Consider the following 19,113-nt stretch of genomic DNA (forward strand, 5'->3'; position numbering starts at 1 on the left):
ATTAGTTAAGCATGACATGACTTTGATGAACCCATGCTGTATTTGCCCAATGAGACAATTTCAATCCAGATGGCTCACTATTTCTTCCCTGATGATAGATTCAAGCATTTTCCCACTATAGAAGTTAAGCTAACCCAGCCTATAGTTACCTGCTTTTTGTCTACCTCCTTTTTGAAACAGTAGCGTCACATTTGCTGTTTTCCAATCTGCCAGAACCGCCCCAGAGTCCAGCGAATTTTGGAGCCCAAGAGTAGTAGCTACCCTGAGGGCATGGAACAAGTTCAGGCGCCACTTTAAATCTGGTGAGATGGCCATAGAGGCTCACATCTGCAACACAGGTTCACACCGGCGAGAATAGACACCACATTTGGGATGTGGATGGAGGACAGAGGGACATCACACCGGCAAGAATAGACACAATTGGGACATGGACGGAGGACAGAGGGACACAGAATTGGGGGCATGTATGTGGATGATGACGACCCTGGCGGAACTCCTGAAAGGGAACGTGCTCAGTTACCTGCAACTGCATGACATTCTCCATTGCCCCAGAGACCCGGACACAAATAGTCAGGCTGAACTGATTAGGGGACGACAAATGTGGCGATATATATGGACGACTCCTAGAAAAGGTCAGGACCCCACTGGACTAAACCAGACGGAAATGGGGCAACAGATGGGCAAGGACAAAGGGGGAGGACTCTGGAGCGAGGCGATGCACGGGATCAACTCCACCTCCTCTTGCACTGGGTTAAGTCTATGCAGCTCAAGGTGGTGCATAGAGTGCACCTTAGCAAGACACACATGAGCTGGTACTTCCTGATGGAGGATGATAAGTGTGAGCGTTGTCAAGGGGGTGCGGCCAAACATACCCACATGCTCTGGTCCTGCCAGAGTTCTGGACGGTCTTTTCCGAGGCTATGTCCAAGGTGGAGGGGGTACAGATGGAGCCATGCCAGTCTGTGGTGGTCTTCTGGTTGTCAGAGTATCCAGAGCTCTCGACGGGAAAGGCACTGTCACCCTGGCCTTTGCCTCCTGATCGCCAGGCAGAGACGTCTGCTAAGTTGGAAGTTGGCAGCGCCACCAGGGCCTCGGAATGGCTCACAGATCTGGCACAGTTCCCGAGACTGAAGAAAATAAATTTGCAATAAGGGGGTCTGAGGAGTTTTCACGACGTGTGGAAAAAGATCACAAGTCTCTTCAGACCTGTTACCGTCCAGCAGGTAACTTAAGGGAGGGGCGGGGGGAGAAACAGGTAGGGAAGGGGGTGGTAGTAAGTGGGGGAGGGGGGTGCAGGGAACACCGCCTGGATGAAAGGGAGTTTTCAAAGAGCAGAGAAGGAACCGGGAGGAAGGCCACTTGTGGAGGGGGGGGGGGGGAAATACAAGCCCCTCCCTCTTGGGCCAAACCGGGAAGACTGACCAGCCTGACCTCCCCACCCCCAATCCCTGTAAATGAGGTGAAGGGTGCTGGCAATGAATGTAAATGTGAGTAAAGCTGGGCGTAACTCTTGCCACTAAGCAGTAAGAGTCCCATTAAGAACCCTTCAAAAAATTGCATAATTCACACAAACAAGTAATGTAGGATGTAGGTAATGTAATAAGTAGGTAATAAGTAATGTAGGATAGAACTCAGACCTCTTGTCACAGTCAGGGTGACAGCTTGGGGCTCATGTGTTTTTGATACTATTGTGTTGATTGTTATTGATGTTCCTGTACTCTTTTTCTGCAAAGTTCTGTTTTTAAATGCAAAATGCCAATGAAAAGTTATATTAAAAAAATTTGCATATGATCCCAAACTTGGAAGGGTGATACTAAGCGACTGCAACAGAACATAGAGACATAGACAGTAGAATGAGAAATGTCAGGTGATGGGTTTGGGAGAAGGCTTGGGCCGTATCAATTTAAATGCTACAGAGCTGGAGGCCATTTGGTCCATTGTGTTTGCACCAGCTCTTCAAATGAGCAAATCTCAATGCCATCCCTGCCTTCTCCCTACAATCCTGCATGTTCTCCTTTTTAATGCCTCAAATGATCATGCTGCCACCACACTCTCAGGCAGTGTATCCTACTGTGTCTAGACCCTTCATTATATCTCCTCTCAACCTCCTCTTCTGAGGACAACAGCCCTGGTTTCTCTAATCTATCCACACATCAAGTCCCTTGTCCCTGGAAGCATTCTCCTAAATCTTTTCTGCTCGCTCACATCATTCCTGAAGTGTAGTGCCCAGAATTTCAACACAATACTCAAGTTGAAGCTGAACCAGTGCTTTATAAAAGTTTTTTTTAATAACTTCCTTACTTTTATTCTCTGCTTCTATTTGTAAAGCCCAGAATTCATGTACCTTATTAGTTACTTTTACAACCTGTCCTTCCACCTTCAAATGATTTGTAAACATATACGCCCCAGGTCTCTCGGCTTCTGCACCCGCTTTAGAGTGATACACTTTATTTTAACCTGCTGCATGTCTGCTCATTCCACCAGCCTATGGCTTTGTCAAATCCATTCATGTTTGCATGTCATATGATGAACTTGCAGTCAATACTTTTAAAAAGTAGTTGCAAACCAGCATGTGCATAGATCTTTGAAGGCGACAGACATACTGGTTTAGCTCAGTGGGCTAGACAGCTGGTTTGTAATGCAGAACAAGGCCAGCAGCACAGTATCAATTCCCGTACTTGCTCATTACCCGAACAGGCGCTGGAATGTAGCGACTAGGGGCTTTTCATAGTAACTTCATTGCAGTGTTAATGTAAGCCTACTTGTGACAATAAAAGATCATAAGATTATTATTATTATACTGCAAGAATGGTTAGCAAAGTATATGGGATCTTGAGGTTTACAAATAGAGGTATCGAGTACAAAAGCAGGGAAATTATGCTGAACCTTTTATAAAGGTATGTTCAGGTCACAGCTAGAGCGTATTGCGCCCAGCTCCAGTACCACACTAAATTTAGGAAGGCTGTGAGTGTCCTTTAGAGGGTGCAAGGATCCACGAGAGGTTGCAGAGGAGATTTATCAGAATGGCTACAGAGATAGGGAATTTTAGCTATAAGTTTAAGTTGGGGAAGCTGGGGCTGCTTTCTCGGATCAAAGGAGATCAAGGGAAATTTAGGTATAATTGTACAAGATTATGACAGATGTGAATTAGGTGGGCAAAGAATGACTGTTCCCATTCGCTCACAGTACAAGAACTATGGAACACAGATTTAAGGTTTTGGGAAGAGATGAAGGGGAATGTGAGAAAGAACTTTTTAATGCAGTGAGTGGCAGTGATATCGAACTCGCTGCCAAGGAGCTTGGTGAAAGCAGAACTGATGAATGATTTCAAAAGGAAAGGGGGTGAGTACTTGAAGGAAATAAACTTTCAGAGCCATGGTTATAGAATGGGGTAATGGATTGTTCCATGGAGAGTCAGCATAAACTCGATGGGCCAAATGGCTTCCTTATGTGCTGCAAATATCTATGTTATGACCTGTTGGACATTTTAAAATGAAATAAAACAACAGCAGTGGTATTTTCAATAATGGTGGCATAGCATATTGCAATTGTACTTTCTTAGCCAGAACAATACCATTCCTGTTGAGTCATTTCAGTTGATCCGAAATAAGAAGGGATAGTTTAGGTGATTATACCCACCTCCCCCTAAAGAAAAACATACAACTAACCCCTCCACAATTCACCAAATGTATCACCAGTGATCATACAGATGAAATCATTTGATAATGGAACGGAAAATTAGATACATTAGTCTTAAGATTTATATATGAAAGTGAAATCAGTACATTGATAGAAAACTCTTCAAATTGTAACAAACCTAGATTCAATGTAACTTTATTATCTATTCTGTTAATATCACAATCATGCTAAATACTTGGTGCTGAAGTATCCTAGTATTAAAAAATTGTTTCACAATTGAAACATAATTCAGTACATTGGAACACAATTTGAAGCAACATGCATTTGGGTTCTAGCATATTCACTGTCCATTCATGCACTGGCACTGGTCTTGAACTAGTTACTCCAATTATTACTCTTTTCCATATTGTAGCTTGTGAAGCCTGCTGAGCAGCTGCACGCGGGGCACAAAGGTCATCAGTTTTGGCATAATCCACACCTAATGTTTTAAAAAACTAATTTTGCTCTTTATAAAGCCAAGGATTACAACACATTGCCATCATTGATTGGTTTGATTTGTTACCACTGCTCTTCTATGAATTTCACCTTTGAAGTTATGGTCCTCTACATCCAGTGACTATGACCTTGAGCTACCTCCTGGGACACATCGTTATCCATCACATGCCACTGAATCCAAAATGTACCAATCAAGTGCCCATTTTGCTGATATCAAGTTACACAAGTTAGAATATGCTGGAACTTAAAATGGGTGTAAATCTGTGTAAGTAATTGAGGACCAAGGACATGCCACTTCAATAATTTCTTCTTTTAAGTCTTCAAATTTAAGTTTCAACTCATAACTATCACTCTTGTACATCAGGCACGTAATCAGGGGAGCTTTCCAATTTTTAATGCGACATGCCATAAAAAGATGAGATCTTGATTGATAGTAATTTCTTTAAAAACTGCTCAATAAACAATACAAAAGAAAATGGTCTTGTTCTCTGCTGCACCTAAAATTCCTGATACAAAGTTGAGACACCCTGACCAAATGCCACGTGGACAGATTCATTTAGACCAAGGATTTAATGGACATGTACAAAACATTGATAATTAGATGTGTTGGAGTTACAAGCATAACACATCTACATCCAGAATTTGGTCTTCTTTAAGATAGTTTTACGGTATGCAGGTTAATTGTACTCTGATTACAGGTATATCTGGGCAAAAATGCAAAGGATATTCCAGACCAATGTATTTACAGAAAACTGATTTTCAGTCCTATCAACCTCCCAACGCTACTCATTCTAAGTTTCCCCTTCCTCTCGGATGCACTGAGGGTGATGGATATCTCAGGTGATAATCAACAACCCGGTTTCATATTATCCCATCACATGCTTGATCGAGCATGTTGCTCGAACAGCATCAGCTCAGTTATGGGCAGGATTATCCATCCTCCAGTAACAAAGGAAAACTTTTCCCTCTTTTCAGGTACAAGGACCATATATCCTCAAGCAGTTCCCTTTTCTAACCTCACCCTGTCCAGGAATGTGGGTGCCACTAAACTCTCTCTCCCAGTAAGGGCCTTCAGATTTTCTTGCAAGTCTACATCAGCAAACCCCAAGCTGTAAATGATGAACTTACTTCCATCAACTCTGGCCAACAGCTTTCATGTTTGATCAGGTTTCCTTTATTGCATAAGAGCCTTTCTCTCATCTCAACTCCAGTGCACCTTACCCCTAAAATTCTGCCTACTCAATTTTTCCAATTGATAACCATCAATGCAATATTAACCATTTTGGCCTCTCCACTTTCCTAATCCTCTTGATGTAATTGATCTGCCTCTGGATTTGTAGCTCTCAAGTTGCTGACAAAGGTCACATAGTTGTGAAAAAGAACTCTCACCGACTGCATAGCGATTTCAAATTATTTCTCTCAGGATCATAAGCAATGAGATAGGGTTAATTGATAACCTCAGGGAAGACATCCCCAGGTAGCAGCGATCATATTTAGATTTTACATTCCGTTTGAGGGAGACAAGTGCACCCAAGACTAGTATTTTAAACTTAAAGAAGGGTAATTATGAGGGCATGAAAGCAGAGCTAGCTAAAGTGAATAGGTTAATATGCTTAAGGGATAGATCAACAGCTGTTCAGTGGCAGATATTTAAAGGGATATTTCAGAATATGTAGGTAGGCATATTCCAATGAGACAGAAAAATTCCAAGGGGAAGGTCCTTCATCTGTGTTTATCTAAAAAAGTTAAAAACAGTGTTAAACTTCAAAGAAAAAGCATATATTTGCATCCTTTACACTATAGAGGATACAAGTAACATCCCAGAAATAGCTGTAAATCAGGAAATGGGAGGGTGGAACTCAGGAATATTACAATCACAAAGCGGTATTGCAAAATATGTTGGGTCTGATGGCTGACAAATACCCTGGTCCAGATGGATTTCACCTTGAAATAAATGACTAATGAGACAGTTGGTGCATTGGTTTTAATTTTCTAAAATTCCCTATATTTGGGGATGGCTCCATTAGATTGGAAGATAGCAAATAGACCTGGTCATAAAATCCCTACGGTACAGGAGGCGATCATTCAGCCCATCGAGTCTGTACCGACCCACCAAAACAGCACTCTATCCAGTCTCATGCCTCCAAAATGCCCCCACAATCCGACCCAACCTTTTGGACAATCCACTTAACCTGCACATCTTTAGACTATGGGAGGAAACCGGAGCACTCTGAGGCAGGCAGAGACATGGAAAATGTGCAAATTTCACGCAGTCATCAGAGATCGGAATCGAACCTGGCTCCATGGCGTTGTGAGGCAGCAGTGCTAGCCAGAAAAATGGGAGGGAGATAGAAGCAGGACACTATAGGCCAGTTAGCCTAACATCTGTCAGAGGGAAAACGTTAGAAACTATTACTAAAATTATTACAGCAGGGCATTTGGAAACATTCAAGACAATCAGGCACAATCAACATGGTTTCCTGGAGAGAAAATCATGTTTAAACAATTTATTGGGAGTTCTTTGAAGGGGTCACAGAGGCTGTGAATAAAGGGGAACCAGTGGAAATATTGTACTTAAGAAGGTATTTGATAAGGTGCCACATCAAAGGCTACTGGAGAAAATAAAAGCTCATGGTGCAGGGGGTAACTTATCGGCATGGATAGAAGATTGGCTAGCTAACAGGAAACAGTGTTAGCATAGTCTTTTTCTGGTTGGCAGGATGTGACGAGTGGTCTGCCACAGCAATTAGTCCTGGGGCTCAAACATTTTACAATTTATATAAATGACTTTGATGAAGGGACAAAGGTTTGGTTGCTAAATTTGCTGATGACACAAAAATAGGTAGTTGTGCAGAGGACATTAAGGAGGCTACAAAGGGACATGGGTTAAGTGGGTGGGCAAAAATCTGGCAAATGGGAAATTGTCCATTTTGGCAGAAAAGCTTATTATCTAGAGGGGAGAGATTGCAGAGCTCGGAGATGCCAAGAAATATGGGTGTCCCAGTGCATGAATCACAAAAAGGGTAGTATAGGATACAGCAGTTATTAGAAAGGCTAATAGATTGTAATCTTTTATTGAGAAGGGATTTAAATATAAAAGAAGTTAATGGTTCAGTTATACAGGGCACCAGTGAACGACCTTTATTGTCACACGTATTAGTATACAGTGAAAAGTATTGTTTCTTGCATGCTATACAGACAACGCATAATATACATTGGAAAGGAAGGAGAGTCTGCAGAATGTAATGTTACAGTCCTAAACAGGGTGTAGAGAAAAAAACTTAATACGAGGGAGGTCCATTCAAGTCTGATGGCAAGGAAGACCCTGTTCTTGAGTCGGTTGGTACGTGACCCCAAACTTTTGTATCTTTTTCCTGATGGAACAAGGTGGCAGAGAGTATATGTGCGGGGTGCGTGGGACCCTTAATTATGCGGGCTGCCTTTCCAAGGCAGCGGGAATTGTAGACGGAGTCCATGGATGGGAGGCTGGTTTGCATGATGGATTGGGCTACATTCACGACCTTTTGTAGTTTCCTGCGGTCTTGGGCAGAGCAGGATCCATGCGAAGCTGTGATGTACCATAAAAGCATTCTTTTGGTTGTATCTGTAAAGTTGGTGAGAGTTGCAGCTAACAGGGCAAAATTTCCTTAGTCTTCTGAGAAAATAGTCATTGGTCGGCTTTCTGACATTTGGGGGGGGGGGGGGGGGGGGGGAGAGAAAGAGAGATGAGAGATCAGGACAGGTTGTTGGTGATCTGGATACAGAAATCTGAAACTCTGACCCTTTCTACTTCGTTCCCATTGATGTAGACAGGGGCATGTTCTCCACTACGCTTCCCGAAGTCGATGACAATCTCCTTCATTTTGTTGACACTAAGGGAGAGATTGTCGTCGCACCAGTTCACCAGATTCTCTATCTCATTTTGTGCTCAGTCTTGTCATTGTTTGAGATCTGCCCCACTACAGTGCTGCCATCAGCAAATTTAAAAATCAAGTTGAAGGGGAATTTGGCCACACAGTCATAGGTGTACAGGGAGTATAGTAGGGGACTGAGGACACTGCCTTGTGGGGCACCAGTGTTGAGAATGATCGTGGGGGAATTATTGTTGCCTATCCTTACTGATTGTGGCCTGTGGGTTAGGAAGTTCAGGATCCAGTCGCAGAGGGAGGAGCCGAGGCCATGGCGTTTGGAGATGAGTTTCGCAGGAATAATGATGTTTGATGGCTGAGCTGTAGTCAATAAATAAGAGTCTGACACAGGTGTCTTTGTTATCTAGGTGTTCCAGGGTTGAGTGCAAGGTCAGGGAGATGGCATCTGCTGTGGACCTTTTGCAGCGGTGAACTGTAGTGGATCAAGACAATCCGGGAGGTTGAAGTTGATTCATGTCATGACAAACCTTTCAAAGCACTTCATAATGATGGGTGAGAGCCACTGGACGATAGTCATTAAGGCACGCTGTTTGGCCTTTCTTTGGTACAGGGATGATGGTCGTCTTCTTGAAGCAGATAGGGACCTCAGATTGTTGTAAAGAGAGGTTGAAGATGTCTGCGAATACCCCCGCCAGCTGATACGTACCAGTCTACTAACTCCAAGCAGTCCTGTAGAAGATCATCCGATTCCTCAGACCAACATTGCACGACTTTCTTTGACGGATTCTCCCACTTCAGTTTTTGCTTATAAGCCAGGAGCAGGAGCACAGCCTTGTGGTCAGATTTGCCAAAGTGGACTTCCGGTGGCGGCTATGAAGGAGTAAGTCGCACATTTGGTGGCTCTCGCTCGGGTCGGACTTTTGGACCTTTCCCCCCGATTTTCTACCAGACTTGAATTGTAAAACTGATGACAGAGGCAATTGTGTACTGAATTCCCACATCGGTACATGGAGAGAAGGACTAGAATTGCCCATAAAGGCAGAAACAGAAAGACAGAGAAGGCTTGGGCTGAAGCTGCAGCGGGAGACAGCATGGCGGAGGACCGGAGCACTGGTTTGTCGACCCAGCGGTCAACGGAGCAGCTGATGCAAGTTATTCAGGAAAGCTTTGCTAAGCAGAAATGGGACTGCTTGGACCCGATAAAACAGTCAATTGAGCAGCTGGAGCTTAGATTGGACGCCCAAGATCGGGCGATCCAGAAGGTAGAGAAGGCGCCGGCTGAGCAGGAGGAACATCAAACTGCGGTGGAGTTGGAGGTGGGGATGCTGAGAGACCAGCAGAAGAAGCTCCTGGAGAAGGTGGAGGACCTAGAGAATAGGTCCCACCGGCAGAACTGGAGAATCGTTGGGCTCCCGGAGGAGGCCGAAGAAGCGGACACTGGGGCATACATCGCAGAAATGTTGAGAAGCTGCTGGGGGATGGGGCATTCTCCCAACCCTTGGAGGTGGATAGGGCTCACAGAGCACTCGCGAGGAAGCTGCGAATGGGAGACCACCCCCCACGGGCAATGGTGGTGAGATTCCACAGGTACTTGGATAAGGAGCGCCAAGCAGACACGGGGCTGCAAGTGGGACAACAGTATCCTGCGGGTCTACCAAGACCAGAGTGCGGTGGTGGCCAGGAGAGGAGCAGGCTTCAACCAGATTAGGTCGATCCTTTTTAAGAAAAAGGTGAAGTTCGGACTGTTGTATCCGTTCCATCTCTGGGTCACGCACGAGGAACAGCACTTTCATTGCGAGTCGCCTGAGGACGCGCTGGACTTTGTGAAAAGGAAAGGACTGGTGGTGGACTAAGAACTTTTGAACTTTGCTGCAACGTTCATGGTTTTTTGGGCTTTTTTTCGGTTCTTTAAAAAAAGTTTCCCGTTTTTAGTTTTGTGGAAGCTGTTTGTAATTTAATTGATTCTGTATTGATTTGGGACCAGTGGCAAAGCTGAGTGAGTTAAGGTTTTCATTTGCACTGTTGGGGGATGGAGGTAAGCTGGTTTAGATTTTGGTGTTTTTCTGTCGAGCAATTGCGTGGGGATTGTTTGATGTTGGAGTATTTGTAGGAGCCGGGGGGGGGGGGGGGAGGGGGGGCAATAAGTGGGAGACTATCCGGCGCCAGGGATGGGGGCCATCAAGCTATCTGGGCGGGCTAGCTCTTGGAAGCGCTGTGGGGTGTGTGCATATGTTCGGTTTATTTAAAGGGTTGGGTTACAGAGTGTTGATACTGGGGAAGGGAGGGTTAAATGTTCTGCTGACGAGGGAGGGACTTGGGCTGAGGGACAAAGAGGAGGTTGGGGGCGGAGGCCGTCTGGGGGCGGGCCGGTGGAGGTGCGGAGCATGGGCTGGAGGCAGGCCCCAAAAAAGGGGATAGTTGATTGGCAAGGGGGGGGGGGGGCAAATGAGCCCCCCAACTAGGCTGATCACCTGGAATGTTCGAGGGTTAAATGTGTGTTCGCGCATCTTAGGGGACTGAAGGCGGACGTGGTAATGTTGCAGGAGATACACCTTAGAGTAACTGACCAGATTAGATTGAGGAAAGAGTGGGTCAGTCAGGTCTTTCACTCGGGACTAGATTCAAAGACTAGAGGGGTCGCGATCCTGATCAATAAGCGGGTGGTGTTTGAAGCGGGTAGAATAGTCTCAGATGTGGGAGGTTGGTACATTATTATCAGTAGGAAACTGGAGGGGGTGCAGGTGGTATTAGCAAATGTGTATGCGCCAAATTGGGATGATGTGGAGTTCATAAAGAGGATGCTGGGGAAGATACCGGACCTGGACTCGCACAGGTTGGTCATGGGAGGGGACTTCAACACAGTTATTGACGCTGCCGTGGACCGGTCAAGCTCGAAAACGGGCAGGGTGCCAGCAATGGCAAAGGAACTTAAAGGGTTCATGGAGCAGATGGGGGGGGTGGATCCGTGGAGATTTGAGCAGCCGAGGGTGAAGGAGTTCTCCTTCTACTCACACGTGCATAAAGTATACTCCCGGATTGATTTATTTTGAGCAGGGCCTTACTGGCAGGGGTGGTGGACACGGGGTACTCAGCGATCACAATCTCAGACCATGCTCCGCACTGTGTTGACCTGCAGGTTAGTAAAGACAGTAACCAGCGCCCGCACTGGAGATTCCACTGGCTGACGAAGGGGTGTGCGAGCGGCTGAGGAAATGTATTCAGAACTACCTGCAGGTCAACGCCACGGGGGAAATTTCAGCAGTGGTGGTCTGGGAAGCATGAAGGCGGTGGTCAGAGGGGAGCTGATCTCGATACGGGCCCATAGAGAGGTGGACAGGGCAGAGACGGACCGACTGGTAAAGGAGATACTACAGATCGATAGGAGGTATGCGGAGGCCTCTGAAACCGGGCTTTTAACGGAAAGTCGGAGGCTACAGGCGGAGTTCGGCTTGTTAACCACAGGGAGGGCGGTGGAGCAGCTGAGAAAGACAAGGGGGCGAGAATGGAGTACGGAGAGAAGGCCAGCAGAATGCTTGCACAGCAGCTTAGAAAGAGGGAGGCAGCCAGGGAGATAGGGAAAGTAAGTGACGGAGATGGGAACCTGGTTGGAGATTCAGTAGGGGTGAATAAGGCGTTTAGGGATTTCTACAGTAGGCTGGATAGGTCGGAACCCCCTACGAGGCCGGGGGGGGGGGGGGGGATGAGGCATGTTTTGAGGGGGCTGAATTTCCGAAAGGTGGACGGGGAGCTGGTAGAAGGGTCGGGGGTTCCAATCGTGTTGGAAGAGATAGTGGAGGGTCTGAAGGCCATGCAGTCGGGTAAAGCCCCGGGGCCGGATGGGTACCCAGTGGAGTTTTATAAAAGGTTCTCTGGGATATTGGGGCCAGTGTTGATGAGGATGTTCAATGAGGCAATGAGGCAAGGGAAAGAGGGGTGCTGCCCCCGACGATGTCACAGGCCACGATTTTGCTGATTCAGAAGCGGGACAAGAACCCGGAGCTGTGTGGGTCCTACATGCCGATATCACTGTTGAATGTGGACGGCAAACTGCTGGCCAAAATTTTGTTCTCCAGGATTGAGGATTGTGTACCGGACGTTATTGGGAAGGACCAGACAGGGTATGTTAAGGGTAGGCAGTTGGTGACCAATGTAAGATCATGATGCCCCCGGAAGGAAGGGAGGTGGAGATAGTGATCGCAATGGATGCAGAAAAGGCTTTTGATCGGGTAGAATGGGATTATCTGTGGGAGGTACTGGGACGGTTCGGATTTGGGCGGGGCTTTATTGACTGGTCAGGTTGCTGCATCAGGCTCCCGTGGCAAGCGTACGGACAAATAGGACAACATCGGACTATTTTAGACTGCACTGGGGGACAAGACAGGGATGCCCCCTCTCCATGCTGTTATTCACGATAGCTATAGAGCTGTTGGCAATTGCTCTGAGAGCCTCAAGGGGCTGGTCCGTGGGGGTGGGTGGGAGGGGGGGCACAGAGTCTCACTCTATGCAGATGACCTGCATATCGGACCCAATAGAGGGGATGGAAAAAATCATGAGGTTTCTAGGGGAATTGGGTCAGTTTTCAGGGTATAAGCTAAATATGGGGAAAAGTGAGATGTTAGTGGTCCAGGCGAGGCGATTGGGGGAGCTGCCGTTTAGATTAGTAAGAGGAAGCTTTAGGTACCTAGGCATTCAAGTGGCACGGGAATGGGACCGGCTTCATAAATTAAATGTGGCCCGACTATTAGACCAAATGAAGGACGATTTTCGGAGATGGAACGAGCTCCCGTTGACATTAGCTGGGAGGTTGCAGACGGTGAAGATGACGGTCCTCCCGAGATTTCTGTTTGTGTTTCAATGCCTCCCCACCTTTATTCCACGGTCCTTTTTAAATGGGTCAACAAAGTGATCACTAGCTTTGTTTGGGCGGGCAAGACCCTGAGAGTAAGGAAGATAATGCTGGAGTGGAGTCGGGGAGAGGGCGGGCTGGCGCTGCCAAATTTTAGTAATTATTACTGGGCGGCAAATATAGCCATGGTCAGGAATGAGTGGTGGGGGAGGGGTTGGCTTGGGAGCGTATGGAAGCAGCTTCATGCAAGGGCATCAGTCTGGGGGCGTTGGTAACTGCGCCTCTGCCGTTCCCGCCGGCACGGTACTCCACTAGCCCCGTGGTGGTGGCAGCCCCGAGAGTCTGGGGGCAATGGAGGAGACATGTGGGAGCAGAGGGAGCATCAGTCTGGTCCCCAATCTGTAATAATCACCGGTTTGCCCCGGGTAGTACGGATGGGTGGTTCCGGATATGGCTGAGAGCAGGGATTGAGAGAATGGGGATATGTTTATAGAGGGGAGCTTTCCGAGTATGCGGGCGCTGGAGGAGAAGTTTGGGTCGGCGAGGGGAGACAAATTCAGGTACCTGCAGGTGCGGAACTTCCTACGTAAACAGGCGTCATCCTTCCCGCTCCTACCGCTAAGGGGGATTCAGGACAGGGTAGTTTCCAGAGGGTGGGTAGGAGAAGGGAGTGTCTCTGACGTTTACAAGGAATTTATGGGGTCAGAGGAGACGCAGACCGAGGAGCTGAAGCGCAAGTGAGAGGAGGAGCGATAGAGGATGGTCTATGGGCGGACGCGTTGAGTAGAGTCAACGCGTCCGCAACATGTGCCAGGCTCAGCCTGGTACAATTCAAGGTCGTTCATTGGGCTCATATGACAGCGGCCCGGATGAGCAGATTCTTTGGGGTGGAAGACAGGCGTGCAAAATGTGCGGGAGGAACAGCGAACAATGTCCACATGTTCTGGGCATGTCCGAAGCTTAGGAGATTTTGGCAGGAGCTTGCAGATGCCATGTCCACGGTGTTAAAAACAAGGGTGGCACTGAGTCCAGAGGTGGCGATTTTCGGGGTGTCGGAAGACGCGGGAATCCAGGAGGAGAGAGGCAGACGTTCTGACCTTTGCTTCCCTGGTAGCCCAGAGACGGATACTATTAGCTTGGAGGGCCTCAAAGCCCCCGAAGTCGGAGACCTGGCTATCACACATGGCTAGCTTTCTCTGTTTGGAGAAAATCAAGTTTGCCTTGAGAGGGTCAATGTTAGGGTTTGCCCGAAGGTGGCAACCGTTCATCGATTTCTTCACGGAAAATTAATCGGCAGCGGAAGGGGGGGGTTAGTTTAGAGTAGGGGGCTAATAAAGGTGGGACCTGTAAGGGAGGGAGACGGCTTTTGCACTATGTTTATAGTTTCATGTACAATGTTTATTTTGTTGTTATAATACCAAAAATACCTCAATAAAATGTTTATTAAAAAAAAGAGCCGTCGTCATGTTTTATATTTGTATAGCAGTGGTCCAGGATGTTTGGGCCTCTAGTGGAACAGGTGACGTGTTGGTGGTAACTTGGTAGTTTGGCGTACTATGTACAGTATTGGTCACCTTATTTGTGGATGTAAATGCATGGAAGCAGTTCAGAAGGTTTACCAGAGTAATATCTGGAATGGGTGTGTTGACTTATGAGAACTGGTTGGAGAGTTTAGGTTTGCATCCACCAGAGTTTAGAAGAATAAGGGGCGTCATTCTCCGACCCCCCGCCGGGTTGGAGAATCGCCGGGGGCTGCCGTGAATCCCGCCCCCGCCGGTTGCTGACGTCTCCGGTACTGGATATTCGGCGGGGGCGGGAATCGGGCCGCGCCGGTTGGCGGGCCCCCCCCGCTGGATACTCCGGCCCGGATGGGCCGAAGTCCCGCCGATAAATTGCCTGTCCCGCCGGCGTGGATTAAACCACCTTTTGAACGGCGGGACAAGGCGGCGTGGGCGGGCTCCGGGGTCCTGGGGGGGGGGGGGGGGGTGAAAAGAGAGGGCGGGGGGTGATCTGGCCCCGGGGGGTGCCCCCACGGTGGCCTGGCCTGCGATCGGGGCCCACCGATCCGCGGGCGGGCCTGTGCCGTGGGGGTACTCTTTCCCTTCCGCCTCCGCCACGGTCTCCACCATGGCGGAGGCGGAAGAGACTCCCTCCACTGCGCATGCGCGGGAACCTGTCAGCGGCCGCTGACGCTCCCGCGCCGCCCCGATATGTCATTTCCGCGCCAGCTGGCGGGGCAACAAAGGTCGTTTCAGCCAGCTGGCGGGGCGGAAATCCCTCCGGCGCCGGCCTAGCCCCCCAATGTTGGGGCTCGGCCGCCAAAGATGCGGAGCATTCCGCACCTTTGGGGCGGCGCCGTTTTGGGCGCCAGTCGGCGGACATCGCGCCGTTTGGGGAGAATTTCGCCCAAGAGGTGACTTGATTGAAACTTTTCGAATCCGGAGGGGTATTGATATAGTGGATGTTGAGGGGATGTTTTCCTCTCGTCAGAGTACCCAGAACTAACGGTCACTTTTTAAAATAAGGAGTCACTCATTTAAAACTGAGATGAGGAGAAATTTTCTGTCTGAGGTTTGTGAGTCTCTGGAACTCTCTTCCTCAAAAAAATTGGAAGCAGAGTCTGAATAGTTTTAAGGCAGAGTTAGATAGATTCTTGATTAACAAGGAGGTGAAAGGTTATCAGAGGTAGGCAGAAATGTAGGGTTGAAATTCAATAAGATCATAGCCGATCTGATTGTAATGGTGGAGCAGGCTCAAGGACCAAGTGGACTTCTAATTTGTATGTTCTTATGTCACCGAATATCAAACCCGCCGTCATTTCTCAGCAGTCAAGTTTCTCTCTTTCAGAAATCGCTACCCCATCTTATATTTCCTATCCCACACAGCATCTCCTCCAAATATATAAATAGCAGACCCATTTCCTTTTTGCCATTAAACTACTCTGCTCTTCACTTCATTCCTTTGTATCTACATGTATCTATCATCAGATACCTATTCTTGTTTGATCCTTCCTCGCTACCTTGTAACTATCAAGCGCCCCAACTGAAACTTCACACCTCATCTTCACATAGGCCTCCTTCTTCCTCTTAACAAGAGATTCCACTTCTTTGGTAAACCACGGTTCCCTCGCTCGACGCCTTCCTCCCTGCCTGACCGGTACGTACTTATCAATAACACGCAGTAGCTGTTCCTTGAACAAGCTCCACATATCCAGTGTGCCCAACACTTGCAGCCTACTTCTCCAACCTACCCCTCCCAAGTCATGTCTAATGGCATCATAATTGCCCTTCCCCCAGCTATAACTCTTGCCCTGCGGGGTATACTTATCCCATTCCATCACTAACGCAAACGTCACCGAATTGTGGTCACTGTCCCCAAAGTGCTCACCTACCTCCAAATCTAGCACCTGGCCTGGTTCATTACCCAAAACCAAATCCAATGTGGCCTCGCCTCTTGTTGGCCTGTCAACATAGTGTCAGGAAACCCTCCTGCACACATTGTACAAAAAACGACCCATCTAATGTACTCAAACTATATCTTTTCCAGTCAATATTTGGAAAGTTAAAGTCTCCCATAATAACTACCCTGCTACTTTCGCTCTTATCCAGAATCATCTTCGCCATCCTTTCATCTACATCCCTAGAACTATTAGGAGGCCTATAGAAAACTCCCAACAGGGTGATCTCTCCTTTCCTGTTTCTAACCTCAGCCCATACTACCTCGGAAGAGTCCCCATCTAGCATCCTCTCCGCCACCGTAATACTGTTCTTGACTAGCAGCGCCACACCTCCCCCTCTTTTGCCTCCTTCTCGGAGCTTACTAAAATACCTAAACCCCGGAACCTGCAACAACCATTCCTGTCCCTGCTCTATCCATGTCTCCGAAATGGCCACAATATCGAAGTCCCAGGTACCAACCCATGCTGTCAGTTCCTCTACCTTATTTCGTATACTCCTGGCATTGAAGTAGACACACTTCAAACCACCTACCTGAACACTGGCCCCCTCCTGCGAAGTCAAATCTGTGTTCCTGACCTCTGTACTCTCAATCTCCCGTACCCTAAAACTACAATCCAGGTTCCCATGCCCCTGCTGCATTAGTTTAAACCCCCCCAAAGAGCACTAGCAAATCTCCCCCCCAGGATATTTGTGCCCCGCAGGTTCAGATGTAGACCATCCTGTCTGTAGAGGTCCCACCTTCCCCAGAAAGAGCCCCAGTTATCCAGAAATCTAAATCCCTCCTGCCTGCACCATCCCTGTAGCCACGTGTTTAATTGCTCTCTCTCCCTATTCCTCATCTCATTATCACTCCCACTAAGGCAGTCATTCTTCCAGGTCCCATAATAACAAAATGTTTACATTTAAAACATGAAGCTGCCTTCTCTTTACTAACATCGCTTACTCTGTGTTTCCAACATTTTCTTAAATTTATCATTCTTATTTATAGAAGAACTTTCACTAAACTAGTAAAATACTCATTTTTACTAGCACAAAAAAATTGCAAGATGGCATGGACAATATTTTAATCTGAATATACATGCCAAAGCTACTGCAATAAAATGCCAACTGCCTTACTCGATTAGGATAACATTCCAGAATGAATATAACCTTTTGTATGCATGCAAACATTTCTCCTGCTCCAAATCAATATGAAATTGTATCCAAAAGCATATCTATCTTTAAATCTTACCGCATAGTGGCTGTCTCCTAATCAGGGATGCATCTTCTCAGCAATTCCCTTGCCACCACGCTGCTGAAAGCAATGAAACAGTGCAGGGTTTGAGGGATGGGGGGAGTGGTTTTGGGGAAGGAGTAAGAAAGAGAATAGGGAGAAGAGAAGAATGTCAGGAACAGAGGTGAACGCCAAAATGTTGTTCGTTTTACTACTCAACCTCACGCTAAAGTTTTCTTGATCAAAAGATCTGTCTCTATACTGTCAGTTGTTTGCATAAATACTTCAGAAAGCTGTCGCAGTGCACTATATTGGAGTAATACTTCATAGCTTAGAAATTAAGCAATTTGGTTATATTTAGAAAAAAGGATAAAGACTTAACAAATCCTCAAAAATCAGGCACCAATGTAAAAGAAAATCCACACATGCCCGATTTATACACATTTATAAAACCTAATTATTTAACTGGATCACAGAATGATGCAGCACAGGCCATTTAGCCCATCATAACTCTGCCAGTTCTTAGAAAGAGCTATCTAATTCGCTACACTTTCCTTCTTGCCTGTAACATTTCTCCTTTTCAAATAATTATCAAATTCTCTTCTGAAAATTATTGAATCTATTTCCACAAAATATTCAGACAGTGCGTTACAGGCTACTTCACAATTCTTTGTTATTCTCATGCCAACTGTGGATCAATTGCCGTTTACCTTAATCTGTTCCTCTGGTTGCCAACTTTTCAGCCACTGAAAAGGTTTCTCCTTATACCATTCATGATTTTGAACATGGCTAACAAATCTCCTATTGACCTTCTATGCAATGAAAACCCTAGTCTCAAGTCCCTTCTGCCTGCTACAGGCAGTGTCTCATATCCAGCTATCTGAAAAACGGGCTTTTTGTTTTTAAAAAGCTGCCTTGCATCAGTTTTACCAGATAAGCAAAATAACTTAGCAGCTTGTTCGATTAGGTGCTGCATTCGCACACGTGAGCCAACTAGTTATCGGCTTCACACACCATTCTTTTTCCACGCTCCAAGTGACACCATATGATCCAACCCAACTACCATACCTGAAAACCAGTAAGATTTGAAATCCGGAATAGACTCTGACCAGAGATTTGTGTTGAGACATTGTACCTGTATGGTCACAGTAATTTTCCTAAAGTATGGTGCCAACACATAATACTTCAGGGTGCAGTGGCACAGTTGTTAGCACTGCTGCCTCACAGCACCAGGGACCTGGGTTCGATTCTAGCCTTGGGTGACTGTGTGGAGTTTGCACGTTCAGACTGTGCCTGCGTGGGTTTCCTCCGGGTGCTCCTGTTTCCTCTCAGTCAAAAGATGTGCAGGTTAGGTGGATTGGCCATGACTAATGCATAGGGTTACGTGGATAGGGCGAGCGAGTGGGCCCAGGTAGAATGCTCTTTCGAAGGGTCAGTGCAGACTCGATGGGTTTAATGGCTTCCTTCTACACTGTAGGGATTCTATAGACCCAGTTGGGGCCTAACCAGTGTTTTTAAAAAATTTAGCATATCTTGTTTGCGTATTCTATACAACTTAATTTTAAAGCAATGGAGAACATACGTCTTTTTGTC

The 19,113-nt window shown here is 46.9% G+C and overlaps 1 protein-coding gene across 6 annotated transcripts in view; it reads right to left on the reverse strand.

Annotated features, from left to right (window-relative positions):
* The window catches only part of lcorl (ligand dependent nuclear receptor corepressor-like), a 199,342-nt gene that overhangs the window by 56,478 nt on the left and 123,751 nt on the right, over positions 1-19,113 (reverse strand). Inside the window, exon 2 of one of the 6 annotated variants that reach the window (XM_072496466.1) lies at positions 17,539-17,598. The exons of 4 other annotated variants lie outside the window; for them this stretch is intronic. In XM_072496466.1, coding sequence (XP_072352567.1) covers positions 17,539-17,543 — 5 coding nt within the window. In that variant the 5' untranslated portion in view covers positions 17,544-17,598. Of the gene's footprint in view, positions 1-17,538; positions 17,602-19,113 lie in introns of all 6 variants that reach the window. One more of the 6 variants, XM_072496467.1, reaches the window with a different exon arrangement.

The sequence above is a fragment of the Scyliorhinus torazame genome, chromosome 3 (assembly GCF_047496885.1).
Source record: "Scyliorhinus torazame isolate Kashiwa2021f chromosome 3, sScyTor2.1, whole genome shotgun sequence".
In the NCBI taxonomy this organism is placed as follows: Eukaryota; Metazoa; Chordata; class Chondrichthyes; order Carcharhiniformes; family Scyliorhinidae; genus Scyliorhinus; species Scyliorhinus torazame.